Here is a 21,822-nt window from a genome sequence, read left to right on the forward strand (position 1 = left end):
GTGTCATTCGAGAGTTAACTTATTTCCTGTAAGATGGGAGTTGAAATCGTCTTTGGTAATTGAAGAGTTCATTTGTTGCTAACCACATTTTTGGAACTGTGCAAATATGCTGCAATTGTACTGAACAAGGTGTTTCGTATATTTAATCTGCTTCTAAGGCTGTGAGGGGGTGTTTTTGAATGTGTAAATACATTATAATATTTTCAACAAGTATAATGTGAAAATTAGTTATAAAAAGACTCAATTGACAGCTTTGCCTATTAATGCAGTTTCTTCTCTTCCCACAATTCATTTAAATATTCTCACGCCTCATGAAAACAAGTCTAATGTTAGCTTAAAGTGAACCTAGCATCATTTTTCAAATACAGCTGCAATGATGCTACACTAGGATAATAATGAAAGAGAAACAAAAGCAGCTTGTGTTAATAGAAATGTAATTCCCAAACAGACAGTTTATAGGGTTTCTCCAATTAAACTTAAAAAAAAAAAAGCAACTATATAGTGTTATACCTATTGGCAATAGCTCAACATTACTTGAAAGCATTCATACAACTTCAACAAGTGTCATTCTAAATCCATAACCAACACTGTAGCATATTAATTACTTTTACAAAAAAAAAAATGATTTGACAGATGCTTCTACCATCTTGGAAAGTCATTATACAAATTATACAGCAAGAGAGCACTCAACCTTCTGTGCCGCTTGGACAATTTGCAAGGTCTGCTATGTCTATAGATTCAGGTTTTAACGTCATAAGGACACAGGTTACTTGTAGAAAACACTTCAGCTGCTCTGGTGAAGTAGCTAGAGTAAGCCAACTTCTATTTGTGCACTAAGCATATTCATTTTTGATAACAGCAATTTGTAGGATTTTGAATTGATCAAAAACTAAAACACAGTTCCTTTATCCCATTCTATCCCTGCCACCTGTACTGGATTTTCTGCAGATTTTTGTTTTCAGATTTACCAAAACCATATAATATGAGGTCAAACCTCAAAGAGTTTCAATTTGTATGCAATCAGGCAGGCTCTTGCACTACATGGTTGTGGTAAATCTGAAGACACAAATCTGCAGAAAATCTAATAGTGCGTATGGAGGCTTTACAGTCATATTATTGTAAAATATCAATGGATGCAATTGACGCTCATCTGTTCCTATTTCTATGTAAATTAGACCTCCATCCACTAGATAAGGGTTGACAACTTTTTCTTCGCTGCCAGTATCAAAACAAAATCTGGGCACCGGCAAAACTATTCTAATCATCTGAGTCATTTCTATCCTTAGTGAATTGTGGTAGGTCTAGCAAACAATGTTTTGGAACTTCCTGGAATATCTTTGAGTAAGAGATTAACTTTAGCGCAATATAGGTTAGCTATAGGGCATTACCACTAAGCCTTGAAAAAATGGCAGCAGTGTCAGAATGACCATTAATGCAGTTCGGGAGATCATAGATAATTTTTAGCAATTTCTTTCTTTTGACAATTGCTTTCCTTACCATACAAGTTCATAAAAATACAAAATTAGTGTGATGTGGCCCTGAAGATGGTAAAATGTAAGTCCGAAAGAAGTCAAATGCTGGTCATATATTCAGATGCATTTTAGAAGCATCTCAAAGACTAATGGATCTCAGAACATGATGCATTTGTCCATCTAGATATTAGGTCAAACACATACAAATGAATATGTACTTTGCTTAAAAGAGAAGTATAGGAAAAGCTTCTGGGTTACAGGGGTGTACTCGCTTTTGCTCTCTCGTGACATAGAATCCGGCTATCAGCTGACATCACAGAGCAGCAACAGCCTCTGAATGGATCCTGGCCATATTGCTGGGATCCAACCAGCTGCCTGACAGCTGGCTCTGGCTTTTGGTGCACGGCTGAGAAATGAAGCTAGCTGTACCTGCCCCCTCTCCAGTGAGCACTGGAAGGGCAGAGCGGTGACTGACATAAAACTGAGAACTGAGCAATCAGCAGTCATGTGATCACTTCTTGGTCTTCGAGTCAGTGGGGGACAGCTACAGAGTCAGATAAATATGGCAGCATGGAGAGCATGTTTGGTTGTTCTCTTTTAAATGTAATAGTGACTGCACTTATGGCATCCCTTTCCCATATGATCTCCAATTCCTTTATTAATAAAAGAAGTGTCCTTATCTGATGACACACGTGTGCATTACCGAAATTTCCAGGTTTGAATGAATAACCCAATGATTTAACTGGAGAAACTCTTCTTGGGTCATCTGCCCTTCACTCTCTTTAAAGCTTTCAATGGAACACTTATCGACTTTGGAAACTTCCAAAAATACCTTCAAGGATGTTCCTTTTGTGATATTTTTGACAAAATGGCCAACCATTGACCTTGTTTGTTATAAGTATTACTGTTATGTTCACTCCTTTCATTGCCTATACAAAGGATCATTTTCAAAAAGTTATGATTTTGAAACACCCTACTGGTCTTAATCATCCAGTAGAAAATACTTTGTTGAGAATTTGTTTCAACAAGAAGGCAAACATACATGTAGCAAGCTGATTGAAAGTGTTGGGCTTCATTAAAGTACCCAGTGGTCAGAGGATGCTAAGGCTTCATTCCTATTATTAGTTCCACTCCTTTTTTATAACAAGATATAAATGATAAGTCTGTAAATTTCAGCAAAAATATTGATGTCTTTCTTTCTGCAGTTACTGGTTGCTTTTTCCCAAATCGTTCTCTTCTAATGGCTAAAATACACCTAACAATCTTTTTAAATGGCTACCAAAAACTGTCACAATGGGCAGAAACACTTTCCATAATTTACTCTCTACATCCAGCCAAAAATAGAATGGCACACACATGTTAAAAACAATCTTTAAGACAAAGTATGCAGAGTACAGGAATGATTCCTTACAGCCGCAGCTTCCACACTGAGCTTTTCAGAGACGGAAAACACAGCACGGTTTAACCTTCAGTCAGTAAAAGGAGATGCTATGAAAAATAAGTCCACACTGGCATAATTATTTCTTGGAGCCCGCTGAGATAAACCTGCTGTACTGACTTTGAAAGTATACAGGAAAGTATTTCTCTAACCAGCTTAAGGCTGTCCACAGGGAAAACTTGTTGCAGAAAGTGTTACCAGCTGCAACCAGTGATTAGAAAAGACACAAAGGAGGAGAAGGAGACTATTCACTCAAACAATAAAGTGCTTGGATTTAAATTAAACGTTTTTCTTTTCTTTTCTTTGTTTCGATTTTGCCTTAAATAGATGAGCTGCCTTTCAAAAGCTGACCATACATGGATCAAAATTCGGCCAGTTAAGCGGGAACTGTGTACAACCAGCCTGTTGGGTTTTTCCCTAATGGTTAGTGCCGCCAGCTATAGCGAGCAACACTAATCATTGTGTAGTGCTGTAATGAAGGCTCCTTGCCGGCACAACAGAATAGCGCTGCAGGAGGTATTCAAGCATTTTTCCTTCATTCCACCGAAAGAAAACGGCATAATCTATAGCCTGCCTTACTGTTTAGAATAAAATCATACACAGACTACCCTACATCAGATGAGGACAGCAATGGCAAACACTGGAAATAGATGTGATGAACAGGAAAGAGTTATTTATTGGGTACTGCTTACTCATACTTAGTATTTTCTCTACGTCAGTGGTCATCAACCCTGTCCTCAGGGTCCACTAACAGGCCAGGTTTACAAGATAACTGAAATACATCACAGGTGATACAATTTGCTGCTCAGTGATTGCAGTATTCTAGTCTGTATCTCCCCAAGGTAATACATAAAATCAGGCCTGTTAGTGGGCCCTGAGGACAAGGTTAATGACCACCGCTCTATGTTACCTGAAACATTAACAGGCTCAGTCAGTTTTGAATGCCAATCTATGACATGAGTGTCACACAGGACAAAAGAGGTATCACTTGGAGGATTCACTGGCACCCTACCATCTAACCCCAGTTCCAATGTTACTGAAAATATTATTATGTAACATAATAATCTATAGCTGTGCTGAAGCAAATTCTAAAACAAAATAAAAAGCACACGATTGTTAAGAAAACCCTTATGTAGGATGTTAAGGGACCCCTGATTAGCAAAGCACCTTACACAATATCAGTATTGAATTTATCTATGCAACTTATTTTGGCTTCAGTTTGCAATCCAAGAGGTACTAATAATAGTGAAAAGGCTCTTTTATCAAAGATAATAAAACACCTACAAATGGTAATAATCACACATTTATAAGCAGATATTGGGGGATATGGACCTTACATGTCACTAGGAATGAGGTACAGGTTTGTCACAATTGGTTTGAGGTGAATTCTTTGTGTTCTCAGCCCTGACGCATTTATGTGCAGAGTCACTTGGGATAATTTTTTAAAATGAATTGTGCTGCATGGTCTTTAAATGACGGGTTTAGAAGGACCAATAAAGGGAGCTTTTAAATTAGCCAACCCCTTGCATGGAGGGGAATAGAGAGCAGCCATTGTTAATTATTTGGAAAATGCTGTAGGACAATGCATAGGGAGAGATTAGGGTCAGTTATGAAAAGGTATTTTAGTTCGGATTGCTAGCTCTTAGGGCACTTGCCCCTTTGCTTCTTCTTTTGGTGTCACTATTATAGGGTCAATTTATTTGTCTTTCATGGTTGATTTGAGACAAGCTGTGACTTTTAGTTTCTGTCCTGTCCATAGCAATCTTTTTGCTGCAGGTGCTTAGGTTAAGCATTTTTTTATTTTATTTCATGTTGATGGGGCCTTTTTGGGTTCAGGGTGTTTAAAGAGCAGCATTCTCTTGTTCCTGTATCATATGACAGTAGCTGCCTTTTCCTTGCAGTACACAGCTGCTTCCTTTGAAAGAAAAAAAAGTCCAAGAACAGTGTGTGCCTAATCCACCTCAAATTATATTGGCCACATTAACTGCACCCTCTATTCCTATAGTAAAAATGGTTAGACCTGTTATCCCTGATTAAATCAGTCCTGCTGCTGACCAATTTTATACTGTTATATCCTCTGATGTCTCTTAATTTTTGTAGTAAAACATCTACCTGTGCTGTTTATCTATAGTAGATTAGAGCCATGTCTTGCTCATCGAAATTGTCTTGCTGTTAGACAATTTGGCACCCCTGCATCAATCTCTTAATTCTTTTAGTAAAAAAGTAAAATCTGCCTGTGCTTTTTGTGTCTAATGTTGTTCTAGACCCCATTTCTGGTAGTCAAAGTGCAAAATAAGCCAAAATTTGTGGTAACATTATCATAATGTTAATTTGCAGCAGTTAAAGGCCTGTCCCGCAAGTCTTGGATGTATTCATTTGCTGTTATCTAAGAGATTAATAGACAGACATCTTAACTATGGTACTTAGATCTTTTTGCCACTATAATATAGACTAAAAGACAGCTTGGTATAACACACTTCATGGCACACCGTACTGCCAACAGTATGTCAAATTCACAGTAACACAGTAGTACTAAAACTAATTCCAAAGATCAGCAAAAATCCATATCAGTAAGGGACAGCATCACCCACTGTTATTTCACCTGAACTTCAAAACAAAGTATTTTTTTAAGACTTACTAATACTGTTAAATATTAATACTAGCACTGCGGGCATTTTTCACTATAGTCGGTAATAAATGAAGAGAATGTGTAGCAATCCACAGCTCATACAAGGTATTCGAAAGGTTTAATTCCATGTACTCCTCACTAAATTATGATGCAACCACCTATGGTTTGCTATTTCCCTTTGAAGATGAGCTGCCTTAAAGGTCAGTATAACCTAACTGCATCATAATTGACTCTGCTTGCACTCATCCATTCAGTAATTGCAGAATAAGGAAGAAGAGAGATCGAGAGAAAGAGCAGGTGTCAAGTCTATTTATCCGGACATCATTGAGATGTGAAACAATTCAGTTTGAAGTGGGTTATCGAAAGGAGTGTTAACAGGATAAATAAATGTAGTCGAGTTCTTTTTATCATAGGCTAGAAGCCAATTTAAAACAGCCAACATATCGATTTAAAAATGTAGCAATTTCATGACTGAGGAGGCAAGCTATATATTGTACAATTGAATAATAAGGTAATAAGGTATATACTGCTGTACACGGTCACTGCATTAAATATACTATGGCCATATGCCCAAAATAATAAAATTGGTTTTCCTAGTATCTCGCTTAGGTCTGATTCCATTATGTTTACCCTATCTTTTGTTTTTGGAGGGCAACCTTTAGTCATGGCTTAGTGAGGATATGCCCCTTTGCTTTGTTAAAAGCATTTCTTCAGCACCACAAACGGTAATAGCAGCAAAAGGGCATTTTAGCATGAACATTGTGTTAAAATATAATACAAAAGTGAACTATCACTGGAGTAAAAATACGGGTAAGAGTGATAATGTGGTTTCTGATAGCATCCTGAACCCGCACTACGTTACTACAAATGTCTCTTAAAGATCTGCCCAAAGCACCATAAGTTCATTGAGTCAGAGAGATGCTTATAGCAGCATGCGTTTCTCATCAATGAAAATCAGGTAGCTTCTCAAGGAGCTATGAGCCTTTTGATGGTAGGCAACATGCTTATGGCAACAAAGAAAACAAGGGAGGTACCACAGCACAGGCTTCAAGTAAGGCTTGCTGAGGAGAATACAAATACCATAGGCTTACTAATGCTTTGAACTTGTGATTTAACCAAAGTTTCTGTGAACATCTAGTGACATGTTCTGTATGTACATCGCTATGCCTTGCAGGCGTTTGAGTAAAAATACTGAGTATTGGATCATACAGTTCTTAATACTGTATTTTCAAATTGTTCTCCTGACTGATAGTTGAGGAATGTGTGACATTAAATAGTAACAGTGATGCTTCTATCAAAAATGAAGCTCACGAGACAGCTAAGTAACTCAACAATGCTATACATTACTGTTTTTATATTCATTGCAGCATATTCTATAAAAAGGCCCCATGTTGTGACCAGCACATATTCATATTATGATGGTTCTGTTGGTTACATACTGTGAATGATTTTTTAACTTCTCTGTATAAGTTAACCATAAACAGCTTATATCGCTATAGGAATATCATGATATATGGAGAGTTGTCTAATCATTGTTTAATAAATCTTTTAGACTGCATCTTCTGAAAACACAAACCAGACTGGAAACACACAATGGAATATGCCTTAATGAATATAAAACTTGATTCTTATGCAAGAGATTTAAAAACTACTGACTGGCTCTAGCCCAAAAAAAAAAAACACTTTCAATTACCCAGGGTACAATGGATAGCTGACCCATAAACTGATTACACATTCCTGGAAACGTATCGATATTTGTAGGTAAATGTGCAATATGACTGTATTGCTCTGTCCCTTGGCAGCTATCCACTGCCTATATGTGCTTAACAGTTGACCTGTGACATCCTTCCATGAAACGTTAGACTGTAGTCTCTATAGTTTCTATGATCTCCAGATCAGTCTTCGAAGGAGACACCAATGGAGAAGGCTCCTGACCCCAGCAACCATCTGGGCTGCAGTCCTCTTCGGAACTGAGTTCTGCCCCTTCTTCTGTGTCCTCATCACATGACTCTAAGTAGGGGACTCCTACTGCATTGATCCCAGAGTCCTCAGAGTTGGAAGGAGAAGAGCAATGATCTATTTTTGGTCCCTCCGTGGTGTCTTTTGGTGTGTAAACTTCCTGTAGAAACTCTCTTTCAGGCCTTGACCTAACACATGGCTGTGCAGGTGGTGGTGGTGGCAGTGGCTGTTGGCGCTGCACATAGCACATCTTTCCATTGATACACTTTACCTGATAATTATCCAGGAAGAGGTCAGAAATTGTACAGTAGCGTGGAGATTCCGGAATGAATGGAGGCTGGAAGGAAGAAGCTACCTTGAGGAACTGCTCGGCCAGCGAGACAGAGATCTGGATTGTGTCGGTATGTTCTTGAGGCTCCACTGGAATTTGTGTGCTTGGAAGCTGCTCCACTGGAGTCATAGGTTGGTATACATATTTGCCTTAAATAAAAAAAAAAAAAAAACATGAGCCAGTTAGAACATTGGATGGGACTATGGTTTGTGCCACTAATTGTACACATGTAATGCCTAATCTTTATACTTCAAATTTTCTGCAACGAGAATGTATAATGTTTTTTGGCGTATTTCTTTCTTTAGTATGGTCTACCACTACTACAGAAAAAAAAAGCAAAAAATAGTTTTAATATTTTTAGTCTGCTATTTCTTAAACATTTCATATAAACATCTTGTATTCTGCATTAGAGACAAAGTGTAGCTCTAAACTTTTAGATTTAGTATTAATATTAGTCAGAAAAACCTTTTTACAGAACTTTTTCAGAAGGCTGAGAAGAGGGTTTTAATTAGACAAAGGGATCAGTAAGGCAAGCTGTTCTACTATGGTATCTCTTTAGCTAACCCCTGGTGCTCTGTGAACCATTTTTAATGTACTAAATGTTTATTTGTGAAATAAAGGTTTTATACATATAGTAAAAAAACATGCATAAAACAATGGTTTTAACCACTTGAGCCCCGTGCCATTGTCAAATGACGGCTTCACGGTGGCTCTGAAAATCCAACAGGACGTCATATGACGTCCTGGATTCCTCCGGCCACTGGGGGGCATGCAGGCGGTCGATGCCGATGCGCGTGCCTGGCGGTCGCGATGTCCGCCAGGTACCCGCGATTGGTAATGACAGAGCAGGGACGTGGAGCTCTGTGTGTAAACACAGAGCTCCACGGCCTGTCAGGGGAGAGAGGAGACCGATCTGTGTCCCTTGTACATAGGGACACAGCATCGGTCACCTCCCCCAGTCACCCCCCTCCCCCCACAGTTAGAACACAATACAGATACACATTTAACCCCTTCCTCACCCCCTAGTGTTAACCCCTTCAATGCCAGTCACATTTATACAGTAATTAGTGCATATTTATAGCACTGATCGCTGTATAAATGTGAATGGCGCCAAAAATGTGTCAAAAGTGTCCGATGTGTCCGCCATAATGTCGCAGTCCCATTACTAGTAAAAAAAAAAAATTATAATAATAATAATAATAATTCTGTCCCATATTTTGTAAGCGCTTATTGCGATTTTTTTTTTTTACCAAAAATATGTAGAAGAATACGTATCGACCTAAACTGAGAAATTTTTTTTTTTTTTTTTTTTTTAATTGGGCTATTTATTATAGCAACAAGAAAAAAATATTGAATTTTTTTTCAAAATTGTTGCTTTTTTTGTTTATAGCGCAAAAAATAAAAACCGCAGAGGTGATCAAATACCACCAAAAGAAAGCTCTATTTGTGGGGGAAAAAAGGGCGTCAATTTTGTTTGGGAGCCACGTCGCATGACCGCGCAATTGTCAGTTAATGTGACGCAGTGCCAGAAGCTGAAATTTCACCTGGGCAGGAGGGGGTATATGTGCCCAGTAAGCAAGTGGTTAAAACAATACTCTTTGCCTCATATCTTCCTAGGTGTACTGGTAAAACAGCTAATTGGTGGGAGTTTGGAGTGGGGGGAATAAATCTTTAGCACAATTTGAAACGTGTTAAAAGCATGCTAAAGCCTGCTAGTAGCTTATAGAGTCCATGCCACTTGGATTTAAAAAGAAAACCAAAAGCCTACTGTAAAAGAACTTGTTTTATACTTACCTTTCCAATTGGAGGCAAGTAAAATCTTTACTTTCTTAAAAAACTTCCCACTTCCTTGCTTTACAACACTTCCAGGTGTTTCAGATAGCATTGTCTGCCACTGGGCACAGTGGTTTCTCCTGTCACTACAGAACACGAGTGCCGAGTAGCAGTAATGCCAGTATTCTCTAAAAGTGCAACGTTTTCACTTGCCACCTGCTGCTACTTTATTTTTTTTAATTAAGTGATAAGGTCACTTTAAGGTAATAATCAGCAAACCCGTTAAGATCTTTGTTAAAACAATTAACTTGTACTGTACATAATTGCCCACTTCCTTAGTGCAGCCTGATAAATGCTTACTTTATTTACCGTATATACTCGAGTATAAGCCGACCCGAATATAAGCCGAGGCACCTAATTTTACCACAAAAAAATGGGAAAACGTATTGACTCGAGTATAAGCCTAGGGTGGGAAATGCAGCAGCTACTGTAAGTGGAAAGAGGGTCAACAGTGCCCATCTGCAGCATCACTGTGCCCATCTGCAGCCTCACTGTGCCCAGCTGTCTCATCAGTGCCCAACTGCAGTCGGTGGTGTTCTGTCAAAGGTTCCAACTTGTCAAATTCTCCAACTGGGTGTACTGCGCATGTCTTTCTGCTGCACATCGTCAACCCAAATACTCCAACTCCATTAGTCGCGCACCGCTCCTTCGTTTAACGCACGATAATCACCTATCACACAGCAAGAAATAAGTTCTTGTGGACGCGCTCGCGCATGCGCAGTACACCCGGCAACAGCCGCCGTAATACAGCATGACACAGCTCGAGACTCGAGTATAAGCCGAGGGGGGCTTTTTCAGCATAAAAAAAATGTGCTGAAAAAGTCAGCTTATACTTGAGTATGTACGGTACCTTATTCCAGCAATCTTCATTGTATGGCCTTGGCCAGTGCTGCACAGCCTTTCTAGCAAAAATGTTCTCACAAGCTCCTCTATATGGTACGCATGCATGTCGCAGGCTCAATACATTGCCATGTGTGAGCTGTATTTCAGCAGGCCAGTACATTTTATACAAGCACTATATCTAACTAAAATTCAAGTTTTTTTAATTCTTCTCCAAAAACAGGGTCATTCAAGACCTCAAGTGTCTGTATGCCCTTATTGTTACACAATGTTATCTGCAATGTCAAACAGAACCATTAGAGTCGGTTCACACTGCAGCGGCACGACTTCGGGGGCGACTCTGCAAGTCGTCCTGAGGACGACTTCAGAGGCGATTTGCAAAACGACTTCTGTATAGAAGTCAATGCAGGTCGCCCCAAGCCGCCCCCCAAGTCGTACAGGAACCTTTTTCTAAGTCGGAGCGACTTGCGTCGCTCCTTTCAGAACGGTTCCATTGCATTCAATGGGACGCGACTCTGTGAACTGGCTCTTATAGTCCAAAACCCTTAAATTATAAATAAACTGTTGCTATAAAGAGCACTCAGTTCTGTCCTACTGTACATCCAGTAGGACACACATTAGTGTCCGCTGACTGTATTCAGTTTTTTTACATTTTGGCTTTTTATATTATTTGTATAGTCTTTTGTACGTGAAGAAGGCATTGGTTAAATAAGCACATTTTCACCAGAAGATGCCATACCGACAAAACATCTTCAGAAATCCCACTAGGGACTGCAGATGTTAGTGTAAAAAGCCACTTCAGAAGTAATGACTTGGATAAAAGAACATCTAGTTATCGTCTGATTAGAGTTCCACAGAAGTATTACTGATTAACCTCTCTCTACAGGAGAATAAAACAGTTGTAATAAACCTTTATGATAAACAGCATATTGCCCAAACAAAGGTTTGTTTTACCCTTGAAATAATAAAAGAAACGGTCTTGGGTGATAAAATTCTATAGTTTGGACAAAAGTAGCAATCTGCCATAATGTAAAAGACTGCACAATTTAACGACAGAAGTTTTACGCATTTCAGTCATGTTCCTGTGACTGAAAGGTGTAAAATACTAATGCCGCGTACACACGACCGTTTTTCGGGTTGTAAAAAATGACGTTTTTTTTTATGTCATTAAAAACGATTGTGTGGGGGTTCCAGAACATTTTTCACGATTTAAAACATGGGCATTAAAAATTTAGAACATGCTCTAATTTTTCCACTACGTTTTTAACGTTGTAAAAAATGGTCCTGTGTGGGCTTTAACGACGTAAAAAAACGCGCATTCTCAGAAGCAAGTTATGAGACGGGAGCGCTCATTCTGGTAAAACTAGCGTTCGTAATGGAGTAAGCACATTCATCATGCTGTTACAGACTGAAAAAGGCAAATCCTCTTTTACTAACACAAAATCAGCAAAAGAAGCCCCAAGTGTGGCGCCATCCGAATGGAACTTCCCCATTATAGTGCCGTCGTACATGTTGTACGTCACCGCGCTTTACTAAAGCATTTTTTTTTTCACGATCGTGTGTAGGCAAGGCCGTTTTAACGATCGGGTTGAAAAAAACATATTTTTTTCTAGACCATTAAAAACATAATTTTTTACAACCCGAAAAACGGTCGTGTGTACGCGGCATAAGGTCTGTAAAAATGTCAAAAGAAAAGTATAAAATAATACCACCACTGTAACAGAAAGGGTAGTTAGAAATACATAGCAGTTCCTGTTGGGAACTTTCCCTATTATAAAGCCAATTCAACAGTTGGATCTACTTATGAATTTATTTGTTCAGATCTCTGTTGCCTGATCATTGTTTTATTTTGCAGTTCCTTAACCGGAAACCAAGGTAACATTCACTATATTTATAATATGATGAAAGTTATATCCACAGGTCTCAATTGTCTGTCATGACAAGAATTATGAGGATGCCATAGCCAACTTCATGTAAAAAAAAGGTTCTAGTTGCCTGGTTGTATCTGGCTTCATACTTCTGATTAACTAGCCTAGAACAAGTATTCAACAAACAAGTCACAGAAAACTAAGAATCCCTTGTCTTGATATTTGTTCTTGGTAGCTGACTGTAACAGGCACTCCTCACACTGGCTGTTTGCTGTAATGCGTTCCACGCTGGAACGCATTACGGCGACCATGCGATAACATCATCGTCCTGCGCCGCGTTCGTTCCAGCTTGGAACGCGGAAGTGCGCCTCCCCGCCGGCTCCGTATCAGTGCTTATGCACTGCACCTGTCCCTTGCCTATAAAGGCAATTATCTTCAATAGAAACATTGTTCTATTATTGTCAGCCGTAGCTCGGCCACGCTACACATAATGGTGCCATCGCTCCCCAGCCTGCAACTTCTGCATTAGTGCTGTTGCATTTACTGCAACAGAGTGCCATTGCCGGGGACAACTTTTGAGGCCTTCCTTGCTGAACACTCTACACTGCGGAATCCCTATTTGCTACACTGAAGCCCTGCAAACGGATACGTAGCCATTGTTTCACTGCATACTTTCCACCTAAAACAATTGCTGTTATTCATTATGACTTGTGGCTATTAACATACTACTTGGAATAGACTGTTGTGCCTATGATTGTTTGCTATGGAATATCTTAAAGGGACACCTACACTCAAATTACCTGAGCTATATTCGCCTCTCATATGCAACTTTTAGTTGTCGCTACAACTCCTATTTACTACGTGTACTCTCAAAGTACCGGAGCTATAATTGCCTCTCATATGTAACGATTAGTTGTCTCTACAACTCCAATCTACTACGTGCTTGACATAAGTGTAGTTTGCTTATGGGCCTTGCCCTAGCTTGCTGAACATGTTCGCTCTAACTTTTCTATGCTAAGGGTTGATGGTATTCTCATACCAACTCCCTTAGTGGCCTAATTCATCACTATATGTTTAAAGTGATATGATGTAGAGAACCCCCAAACTCCTGTTTGCGTGGAGTGATGCCTGGGGTCCCTTACTGATAATCACTTGCATATAGAGGTGCATTGGAATCTTTAAACTGTATGCTATAATTTTAAACGCTAAGCTCTGGTCGCATGTTGTAATGCGTCCAGGCTCAGTAGCTCAACGCCTTTCTTTATGTTCGAGAGAGATGATGTAGAGAACCCCCAAACTCCTGTTTGTGTGGAGTGACACCTGGGGTCTAATATTGAATTCTCACATAAAGAAGAGCATTGAAATCCTTGCTACCACAGTTGTGGTTCAGCTGACCTTTCGCACTACAAACTAGCTATGAGTAAGCACTGATTGTAGTGCGAAACGTCAGTTGTATGCCCCTGTCTTTGCTGTGATGTGTGGTGTTTAAATACTTTTATCAATAAAAGGCAACCAAGGTTTTTCCAGAGTGTGGCTGTCCAAACATTTCTTTCTACAATTGCTTTGTGCATTGCCGACACCTGGGTTTCTCTGAGAGGATACGGATTCATCCACATACCAAATTGGAGCGGTGACTATCTTCTCTCAACATCTGCCTAATGCCTTGTACACACAATCAGGATTTCCAATGGAAAACGCCTGACGGAATTTTTTCAGTGGATATTCCGACCGTGTGTGTGCTCCAGCAAAGTTTTTCTATCAGAAATTCCGACTGACTTAGAAAGAGAACATGTTCACTTTTTTTCCCGATGGACAACAAATTCCGTTCATCTGTATGGAACTCCGACGGAGAAAAAAACATGCATGCTCAGAATCAAGTCGATGCATGCTCAGAAGCATTGAACTTAATTTTTCTCGGCTCGTCGTAGTGTTGTACATCACCGCATTTTGGACGGTCGGAATTTGGTGCGATAGTTTGTATGCAAGACAGCTTGAACGGAATTCCGTCAGAAAAATCTGAGTTTATCCCAACGGAAATTCGGTTCATGTGTACGGGGCATTAGTCTTCAAAAACTGAACTCCCCATGCAAACTATAAAAATTCATTACAGAAAACCCAACATGTTTCAACGCCAGTTAGCTCCTTCTTCAGGAGTGGCTCTGCAAAAAGGGTGATGTAATATTGAGTAAATTGAAAAATAAGAAAACATAAGCCATATCTTAAAAACAATGCATTTTGCTACCATTTCTCTGCCCACACCTCCATAAGGCATTGACCACTCAATGCCCACCAAGCAGACACCGATGCCAACAAAGTTTATAATGCTGTGTGTCTTCGTAGATAAAGTTCTTAGTTGTCCATGTTGGATGAATTATATAAAATTGTGCCCAAAAAATAGTAATGAAATGAGATGAAATCTCTGGATGATCATACAGCTCTGCAAAGACAAGTTGCACCCAAAAAGAGGAATAGCCTCCCAATGCACGACCGACAAATAGCAATATTTAGTTGTTGGCATAGAAGACATGTACATTTTGGCAACCAGAGCAGCTTCTAATACACTGTATTTTCTTATTGGAGCTGCAGATACCCACTAGCCACTATCTAGTGGTTGAAGAGGAGATTAACATCTGTAGGGAGCCAACAGGTGCAGGAATTCATGCATTTTTTTATGAATGAAAAGCCATACAGAAGTGCTGCATGTTTTAAATGTTCTACCTCCCAGGGTCAATTAAGGCCACATGTATCCCAAACACAGGATATGTTTTTACACAGACTTAATATTTATCTGAAAAAGCAAAGACATTTGTTAAGGGGATGATTTCGATATAAAATGGCGCTTTCTTGAGAAATGGGAAATGGGGAAACCAAAAACTGACTTGGTTGCGGTAAACAACCTGATTAAGGCTACGTTTCCACTATTGCGACCCCAAACTCGAGTGCGCCTTTGATGCGAGTTTGAGTGTAGCTTTAGTCCAACTTTACAGTCTCTGGATCAAAGTTGCATCAAAATTTGCATTAACCACTTGGCGCCCCCAGGCCATCATAGGACGTCCTTGACTTTGTGTGGGGATATCTGAATGATGCCTGCAGCTACAGGCATCATTCAGATATCGGCATTTTCAGCCAGCGATTTCCTACACCATAGGGTTGATCATAGTGGCTGTTCTGCCAATTGATCATACTTACGGCAGCGAAAGGAGACTCCCCCCCTCCCTCCGATGCTTCTACCGTCTCACTGCTGCGATCGGTGAGTCGGAGAACGGATCTGCCATCCCCGGATGTTGACCATAGTGATTATTTGTCGGAGTCTCTATGATCGTCGTAGGCCGTGCGTGATGTTATAATGTCATGCCCGACCTCTGCATTCAAAAAAACGACACTGCCTCGGCTGGGAAGCCATGATTGTTGTTTTTTTATTATTTATTATTTTAGGCTTCCCAACCTAGTGGCGAGATGTGGGGTCTTATCGACCCCATATCTCACTGTAAAGGAGGTCATATTCCTATTACAAGGGATGTTTACATTCCTTGTAATAGGAATAAAAGTGATCAAAAATGTTATTTTATTTTTTTAAAAGTGTCAGTAAAATAAAAAAATATATATATTTTATTGGTAAAGTGCCCCTGTTCCCATGTGCAGAAGAAAATGCATATACAAGTCCCAACCACATAAAAAAAAAAACGATTTTCAAACAACACATGTGATGTGTCGCCGAGAACGTAACCAGTAAAAAAAAATTAAGCGTTGCCTATGGGGATTTTTAAGTACCGAAGTTTGGCGCCATTCCACCAGTGTGTGTAATTTTGAAGCTATTTACTTGGCGTAACTTAATCTTTCACATTATGCAAAAAAATGGGCTAACTTTACTGTTTTTTTTTTTTTAACAGCACAAAACAGTTAATTTCCCCAAAAACGCGTTTGAAAAATTGCTGCGCAAATACTGTGCGCGATAAAAAGGTGCAATGACTGCCATTGTATTCTCAAGGGTCTCTGCTAAAAAAAACATATATAATGTTTGGGGGTTCTATGTAATTTTCTAGCAAAAAAAAATGATGAATTTTACATGTAGGAGCAAAGTGTCAGAATTGGCCTGGATGCAAAGTGGTCAAAGGAGTGCAGGAACCTTTCCAATGTCGCTGCAACGTTAAGTCAAATAGATTGGAACGGGTGCCATTGGAATCAATGGGCTGTGACTTGTCATGCGACTTTATTTGTCCAAACCTGGGAGAGCCTGAATCGAAATAAAAGGGGGGGGGGGGTGGGTGCTGCACGCAGAATTTGTTTTGCACGACGGTAAAAAACCTTGAGTCTTTACAACCACTAACCTGGATGGCATAACATTTAGGAGATTGTATTAGGGATTTTCTCACTCCTCTGCCTCATTCACATACCCCAACCATTTTACATTCAGTGCTGGCCAATGGACGTTTGCTACTTTTTGCTCTAGTTCACAGTAGAATAAATCTGAAGCTGTTTTGCCAGAAGCTCCTGAACCCTTTTCCATGGGAGGAGATTCCTTTTCAATGTACATACAAAAACTGACAATCTTGTCAAGTGTTTCATCAATACACACGCTCTAATGCACATACAGAATTGTGGACGACAATTAGTAAAACGCACTTTGTTATTTCTTTTAAAAAAAAAAGCATAAAAAACATCTTGCAAGCTCAAAGCAAGAATATTTCAAAGAAATTGTTGCTAGCAAAGCTTTTACAATTCATGTAACTTTTTCACAATTTGTTTTATAAATAAGTATGAGCACTTTAATATGGAACATGAGAAATTGTGTATAATTATAGTAATTACATTTCTCCTATAGCTCACTCTTCTTGTTGATGTGCATGACAAATGATATATATTGCCATGTATTCTATATAACTGAAATAAGTAGCAAAATCAAAAAACGTAGAACTGACTTTAAAACCGTATTAAACCCCAAAGCAAAACATTTTTTATATTGCAGCTTACCCATTCCAAAATGTTAGTTTTTTTTCCTTCTATTTACATCTGGTGGACCAGCCAGCAAGTCTGTTGAGCTCAAGCTCTCCAGCAGAATGTATCAGTTTACATGGATGAGATAAACCCCTTAAGAGTCGGTTCACACTAGGGCGACACGACTTCCAGCACGACTTTCAGAAGCAACTCCAACACGACTTGAGCATGAACCACAGGGCGATCTGGGGCGATTTACAACACGACTTGAAGTCGTCTCCAGGACAGGAGACATTCCAGTGGCCAATAAAACAACCATCAGCTCTGGGAGAGGGAGGGGGAGGGAGGGTTTTGCCTGAGAAATGTATGTTATCTTCCTGGAAAGTAGCTTCAGATAAGACAGTGATCCGACTTCTGAGGCGACTTCCATTGAAATCAATGGGTACAAATCGCCTACAAGTCGGATTGAAGTAGTACAGGAACCTTTTCTGAAGTCGGATCGCCTTGAGTCGTGTGTATTAACACCGCTCCCATTCACTTCCATTGTTTTTCTCTACAGCAGGACTTGGGACGACTTGAGGCGACATGAAGTCGGATCGCAAGTCGCCCCAGTGTGAACCGGCTCTAACACTGGCAGAAATTATAAAAAATATCCGCTTTTATTTATTCATGCAAAACCCTTATCCCAAAAGGAATAATAAATGCTGGACGGATTATAAAAAGTGTGAGCTGGTGTATGGATTTAATTTGGTATGCCGCGTACACACGATCGGTTCGTCTGATGGACCGTTTTCATCAGACGAACCGATCGTGTGTGGGCCCCATCGTTTTTTTATACATCGGTGAAAAAACTAGGAACTTGTTTTAAAATGATCTGATGGTTAAAAAAACTATAGAAAAAAACGATCGCCTGTGGGCATGTCCATCGGTTAAAAATCCACGCATGCTCAGAATCAAGTCGACGCATGCAGTCGAAGCATTGAACTTCATTTTTCTCAGCACGTCGTTGTGTTTTACGTCACCACGTTCTGACACGATCGTTTTTTTAACTGATGGTGTGTAGGCAAGACTGATGAAAGTCAGCTTCATTGGATATTTAATGAAAAAATCCATCAGACTGGTTTCATCGGATGGACCGATCGTGTGTACAGGGCATAAGTGTATCTAAGGCTGCATTCACACCTGAGCGTAGCGTTTCGCTGCGTTTTTTTCCACAATTTGTCGCGACAAAACAGTATGTTTTTTACCACGACAAAACGCTGCGTTTTTTACCGCGATTTTGTACAGGTCTAGGGTCACCAATGTAAAACGCCCAAGTACACTCAATTGGAGCGACAAAAAAGGGTCCAGAACTTGTTTGGGCTTCAAGCGTTCGGCGTCAGGCATTTTGTAGTGGAGATGTGAACCATCTCCATAGAGAATAATGTATTTTTCCCCCTCTAGTGTTTTGGGGCGTCGCGCTTCAGGCGACAAAACGCTCAGGTGTGAATGGGCACTTAATCTGCCAATACATTTGACACTACTCTCCACACCAGACTGACAATTCTGCTGTCTGCTGTGCCTTCTGTTCTCATTCATCCAGTGGCATCTCAATAATATTAACGGAGGTGCGTTACTGGCTAGATCACCAGGTGAAAAGAGAGGGAGTGAAAAGACATAGAGAAGAAAACAAATGCAGCCGCCACGTCCAATGATTGGTAAGCTGCAAAATAAAAATAAATTTGTTTTGGGTTTAATACCGCTTTAACATACATAGTGGGTTATGTCTGCAAAAACCATTGTTTGTCCATAAGAGCTTCTTGACCATTTGAAAACATGCAAGTGCAAAGCAAACCAACTGAAATTATAAAGTAAGACCCCTTTCACACTTAGCTCAGAAGCAAGGTATGAGATGGGAGCGCTCGTTCTGGCAAAACTACCGTTCGTAATGGAGTAAGCACATTCATCACGCTGTAACAGACAGAAAAGCGCAAATCGTCTTTTACCAACACAAAATCAGCTAAAGAAGCCCCAAGGGTGGAGCCATTTGCATGGAACTTCCCATTTATAGTGCCGTCGTACGTGTTTTGTACGTCACCGCGCTTTGCTAGAGTATTTTTTTTTTCACGATTGTGTGTAGGCAAGGCCGTTTTAATGATCAAGTTGAAAAAAACTTTGTTTTTTCTAGAGCCCGAAAAACGTAATTTTTTAAAACCCGAAAAATGATCGTGTGTACGCGGCATTAGAATTGAGTAATAACATGACTGCTTAACGCCAAGTTCTCGGTTTGCTCAATATGAAGCGCAGTGACTGTCACTGTTCTCTGCCCTTTGAGTGCTCACTAGAGCACCATGCAGAAAAATGCTACTGTTGCGTTTTTGAGCTCCAGCTCAAAACATTTTTTTTCAAAAAAAAATCAAAAAATAAATAAACATGGACAGGCGTTTTTAAGCTGTAAAAAAGGCTAAAGAAAGTGGCTGTAAAAACGTCCATGGAAATGAAGCCTAAAAGATGCACTGGTCCTTTATGTAATGCTGCTCTTTCTGTGGACCTCCCAAGTGGAGGCAGATGTGGCTTACATTATTCTGAGTACTTTGCCCTGGGCAATTTTACTACAATCATCTTTGAATTGGAAGGGCTCTCGCGCTATCGGTGCTAAATACTATGGGGGGGGGGGCACTGCTGCAGTTACCTTGAACCGGTCCTGGCCAGAAATATGTGAATGAAATAAATGATGGTGACTGCGCTGTGTGAGGAAGTGGAAAGAGCAGATGCACAGGGAAGTGAATAGCAAAAACCCACCCTCACTGGTTTTAGCGATTACTCAGTGGTGGGTTTTTGCTATTCACTTCCCTGTGCATCTGCTCTTTCCACTACAATCATCTTTGGTTTAATGTTCTCCCATTGCTATTTTTTTTTCTCTCTTTGCGCTGGAAAATATTAAATATGGAAACTAGCCTACACAGCTCGGGAGAGGTACTGCATTTCAAGTGTAATATCAGGGTTTTTGGAGCCTGCAAGAGTCCCTGCTTCCAATAAAAATGCCGGAACTTCAAGCAATCAGATTAACTAGTTGCTTGCTGCATCTCCCAGGTGGATACCATGTGCAGATGCACATACCTCCTAACTTTGAGATGGGAATGAGGGACACCTATCAGCAAAAGTATGCAGGCATAGGACGCATCCCATGCCACGCCCCCTTAAAGGAGAATTGAACAAAAAAACAAGATTGGTTAAACCCCCAAGTGCTTTTTTTTACCACTTCTATTCCTTTATATTGGCTTTTGGAATTTACAAGTGCAGCAATTTATTATGGTAAAAAGTAAAACATATTTTTTTTTTCAAAATTGTCGCTCTATCAGGGGCGGACTGACAACTCATGGGGCCCCCGGGCAATAGAAGATTATGGGGCCCCTCTGGCTTACAGATGGCCACACGCCAGGAGGCAGTGCAGAGGCAGGGCAGCTAAAATCTTGGGATATTCACATTAAAAGCATGTCAGTTTTGGACATATCAGGGACAGATCTAAAAAAAAACACAGATTTTTACATACTGTCCCTGGTTTTACTGAGCCTGGCAACCCTGATGGGGCCCCCTAGTGGCATGGGGCCCTCGGGCAGTGCCCGAGTGACTCAATGGTCAGTCCGCCCCTGCGCTCTATTTTTGTTTATAGCGCAAAAACTAAAAACCACAGAGGTGATCAAATACCACCAAAAGAAAGCTCCATTTGTGGGGAAAAAAGGACGCTAATTTTGTTTGGGAGCCACGTCGCACGACCGCACAATTTTCAGTTAAAGCGAAGCAATGCCGAATCGCAAAAAGTGCTCAATATGGTCCGGGGCTTAAGTGGTTAAGGATATCCCACTGCTAATTCTCTCTTAGAAAGTGGCATACATAGTAGCCATTATTTTGGCCCATAGGGCTTCCATTTTTGGTGCTTCATAAGGATGGGGTTGTTCTGGGTCTGACACTCTCTTTCCTGCCTCAGGCGGTATTGGCTTTATATTTGAATGCAGACACTTTCCCCTTGAATGCTTCTGTTGCTTTGTCCTGAGCTAGTTCACCTTAGTAAATTTGCATTACATTATTTGAACAAGCTAGGGGTAATTGAATGCCACATCAAGGTTTCATTGGTCAGATTCTCAGTTTGTGATTATCCAGCCAGTAACACACTTCCTGCCTTTCCTGCCCTAGCGTGGCTCCACTTCACTGGAGGACCAAGGGAGCCACCACTGGACAGAAGCACTATCAATCTAGATCCACTAGATTTAGATGGACTTGACTAACATGAAATCTGAACGACAGCCAACAATCTTTTACGCAGTCAGTGTTAATTGGTAACCTAACTGCAATTTTAGCTTGACAGCTTGGTCTGTTAAGGAAAATTGAAAAATCAAATATTTCACACCAATGCATTTTTCATGCTTTTTGCAGAAACACAGGATATATTTTTAACATAGGTTCCTATGGGAACATTTTTACATCAATTCATTTTTGTGTCTCTGCCTTCTCGGAAAGGGTCATGGACTTTTTTTTAA

At 40.1% G+C, this 21,822-nt stretch overlaps 1 protein-coding gene across 1 annotated transcript in view; it reads right to left on the bottom strand.

Annotated features, from left to right (window-relative positions):
• Nucleotides 1–5,834: 5,834 nt before the first annotated feature.
• Nucleotides 5,835–21,822, bottom strand: part of C6H3orf70 (chromosome 6 C3orf70 homolog) — a 169,389-nt gene continuing 153,401 nt past the window's right edge. The window contains exon 3 of the mRNA XM_040357385.1: nucleotides 5,835–7,978. Coding sequence (XP_040213319.1) covers nucleotides 7,398–7,978 — 581 coding nt within the window. The 3' untranslated portion in view covers nucleotides 5,835–7,397. The remainder of the gene's footprint in view (nucleotides 7,979–21,822) is intronic.

Source organism: Rana temporaria, chromosome 6, assembly GCF_905171775.1.
Source record: "Rana temporaria chromosome 6, aRanTem1.1, whole genome shotgun sequence".
Taxonomy (NCBI): Eukaryota; Metazoa; Chordata; class Amphibia; order Anura; family Ranidae; genus Rana; species Rana temporaria.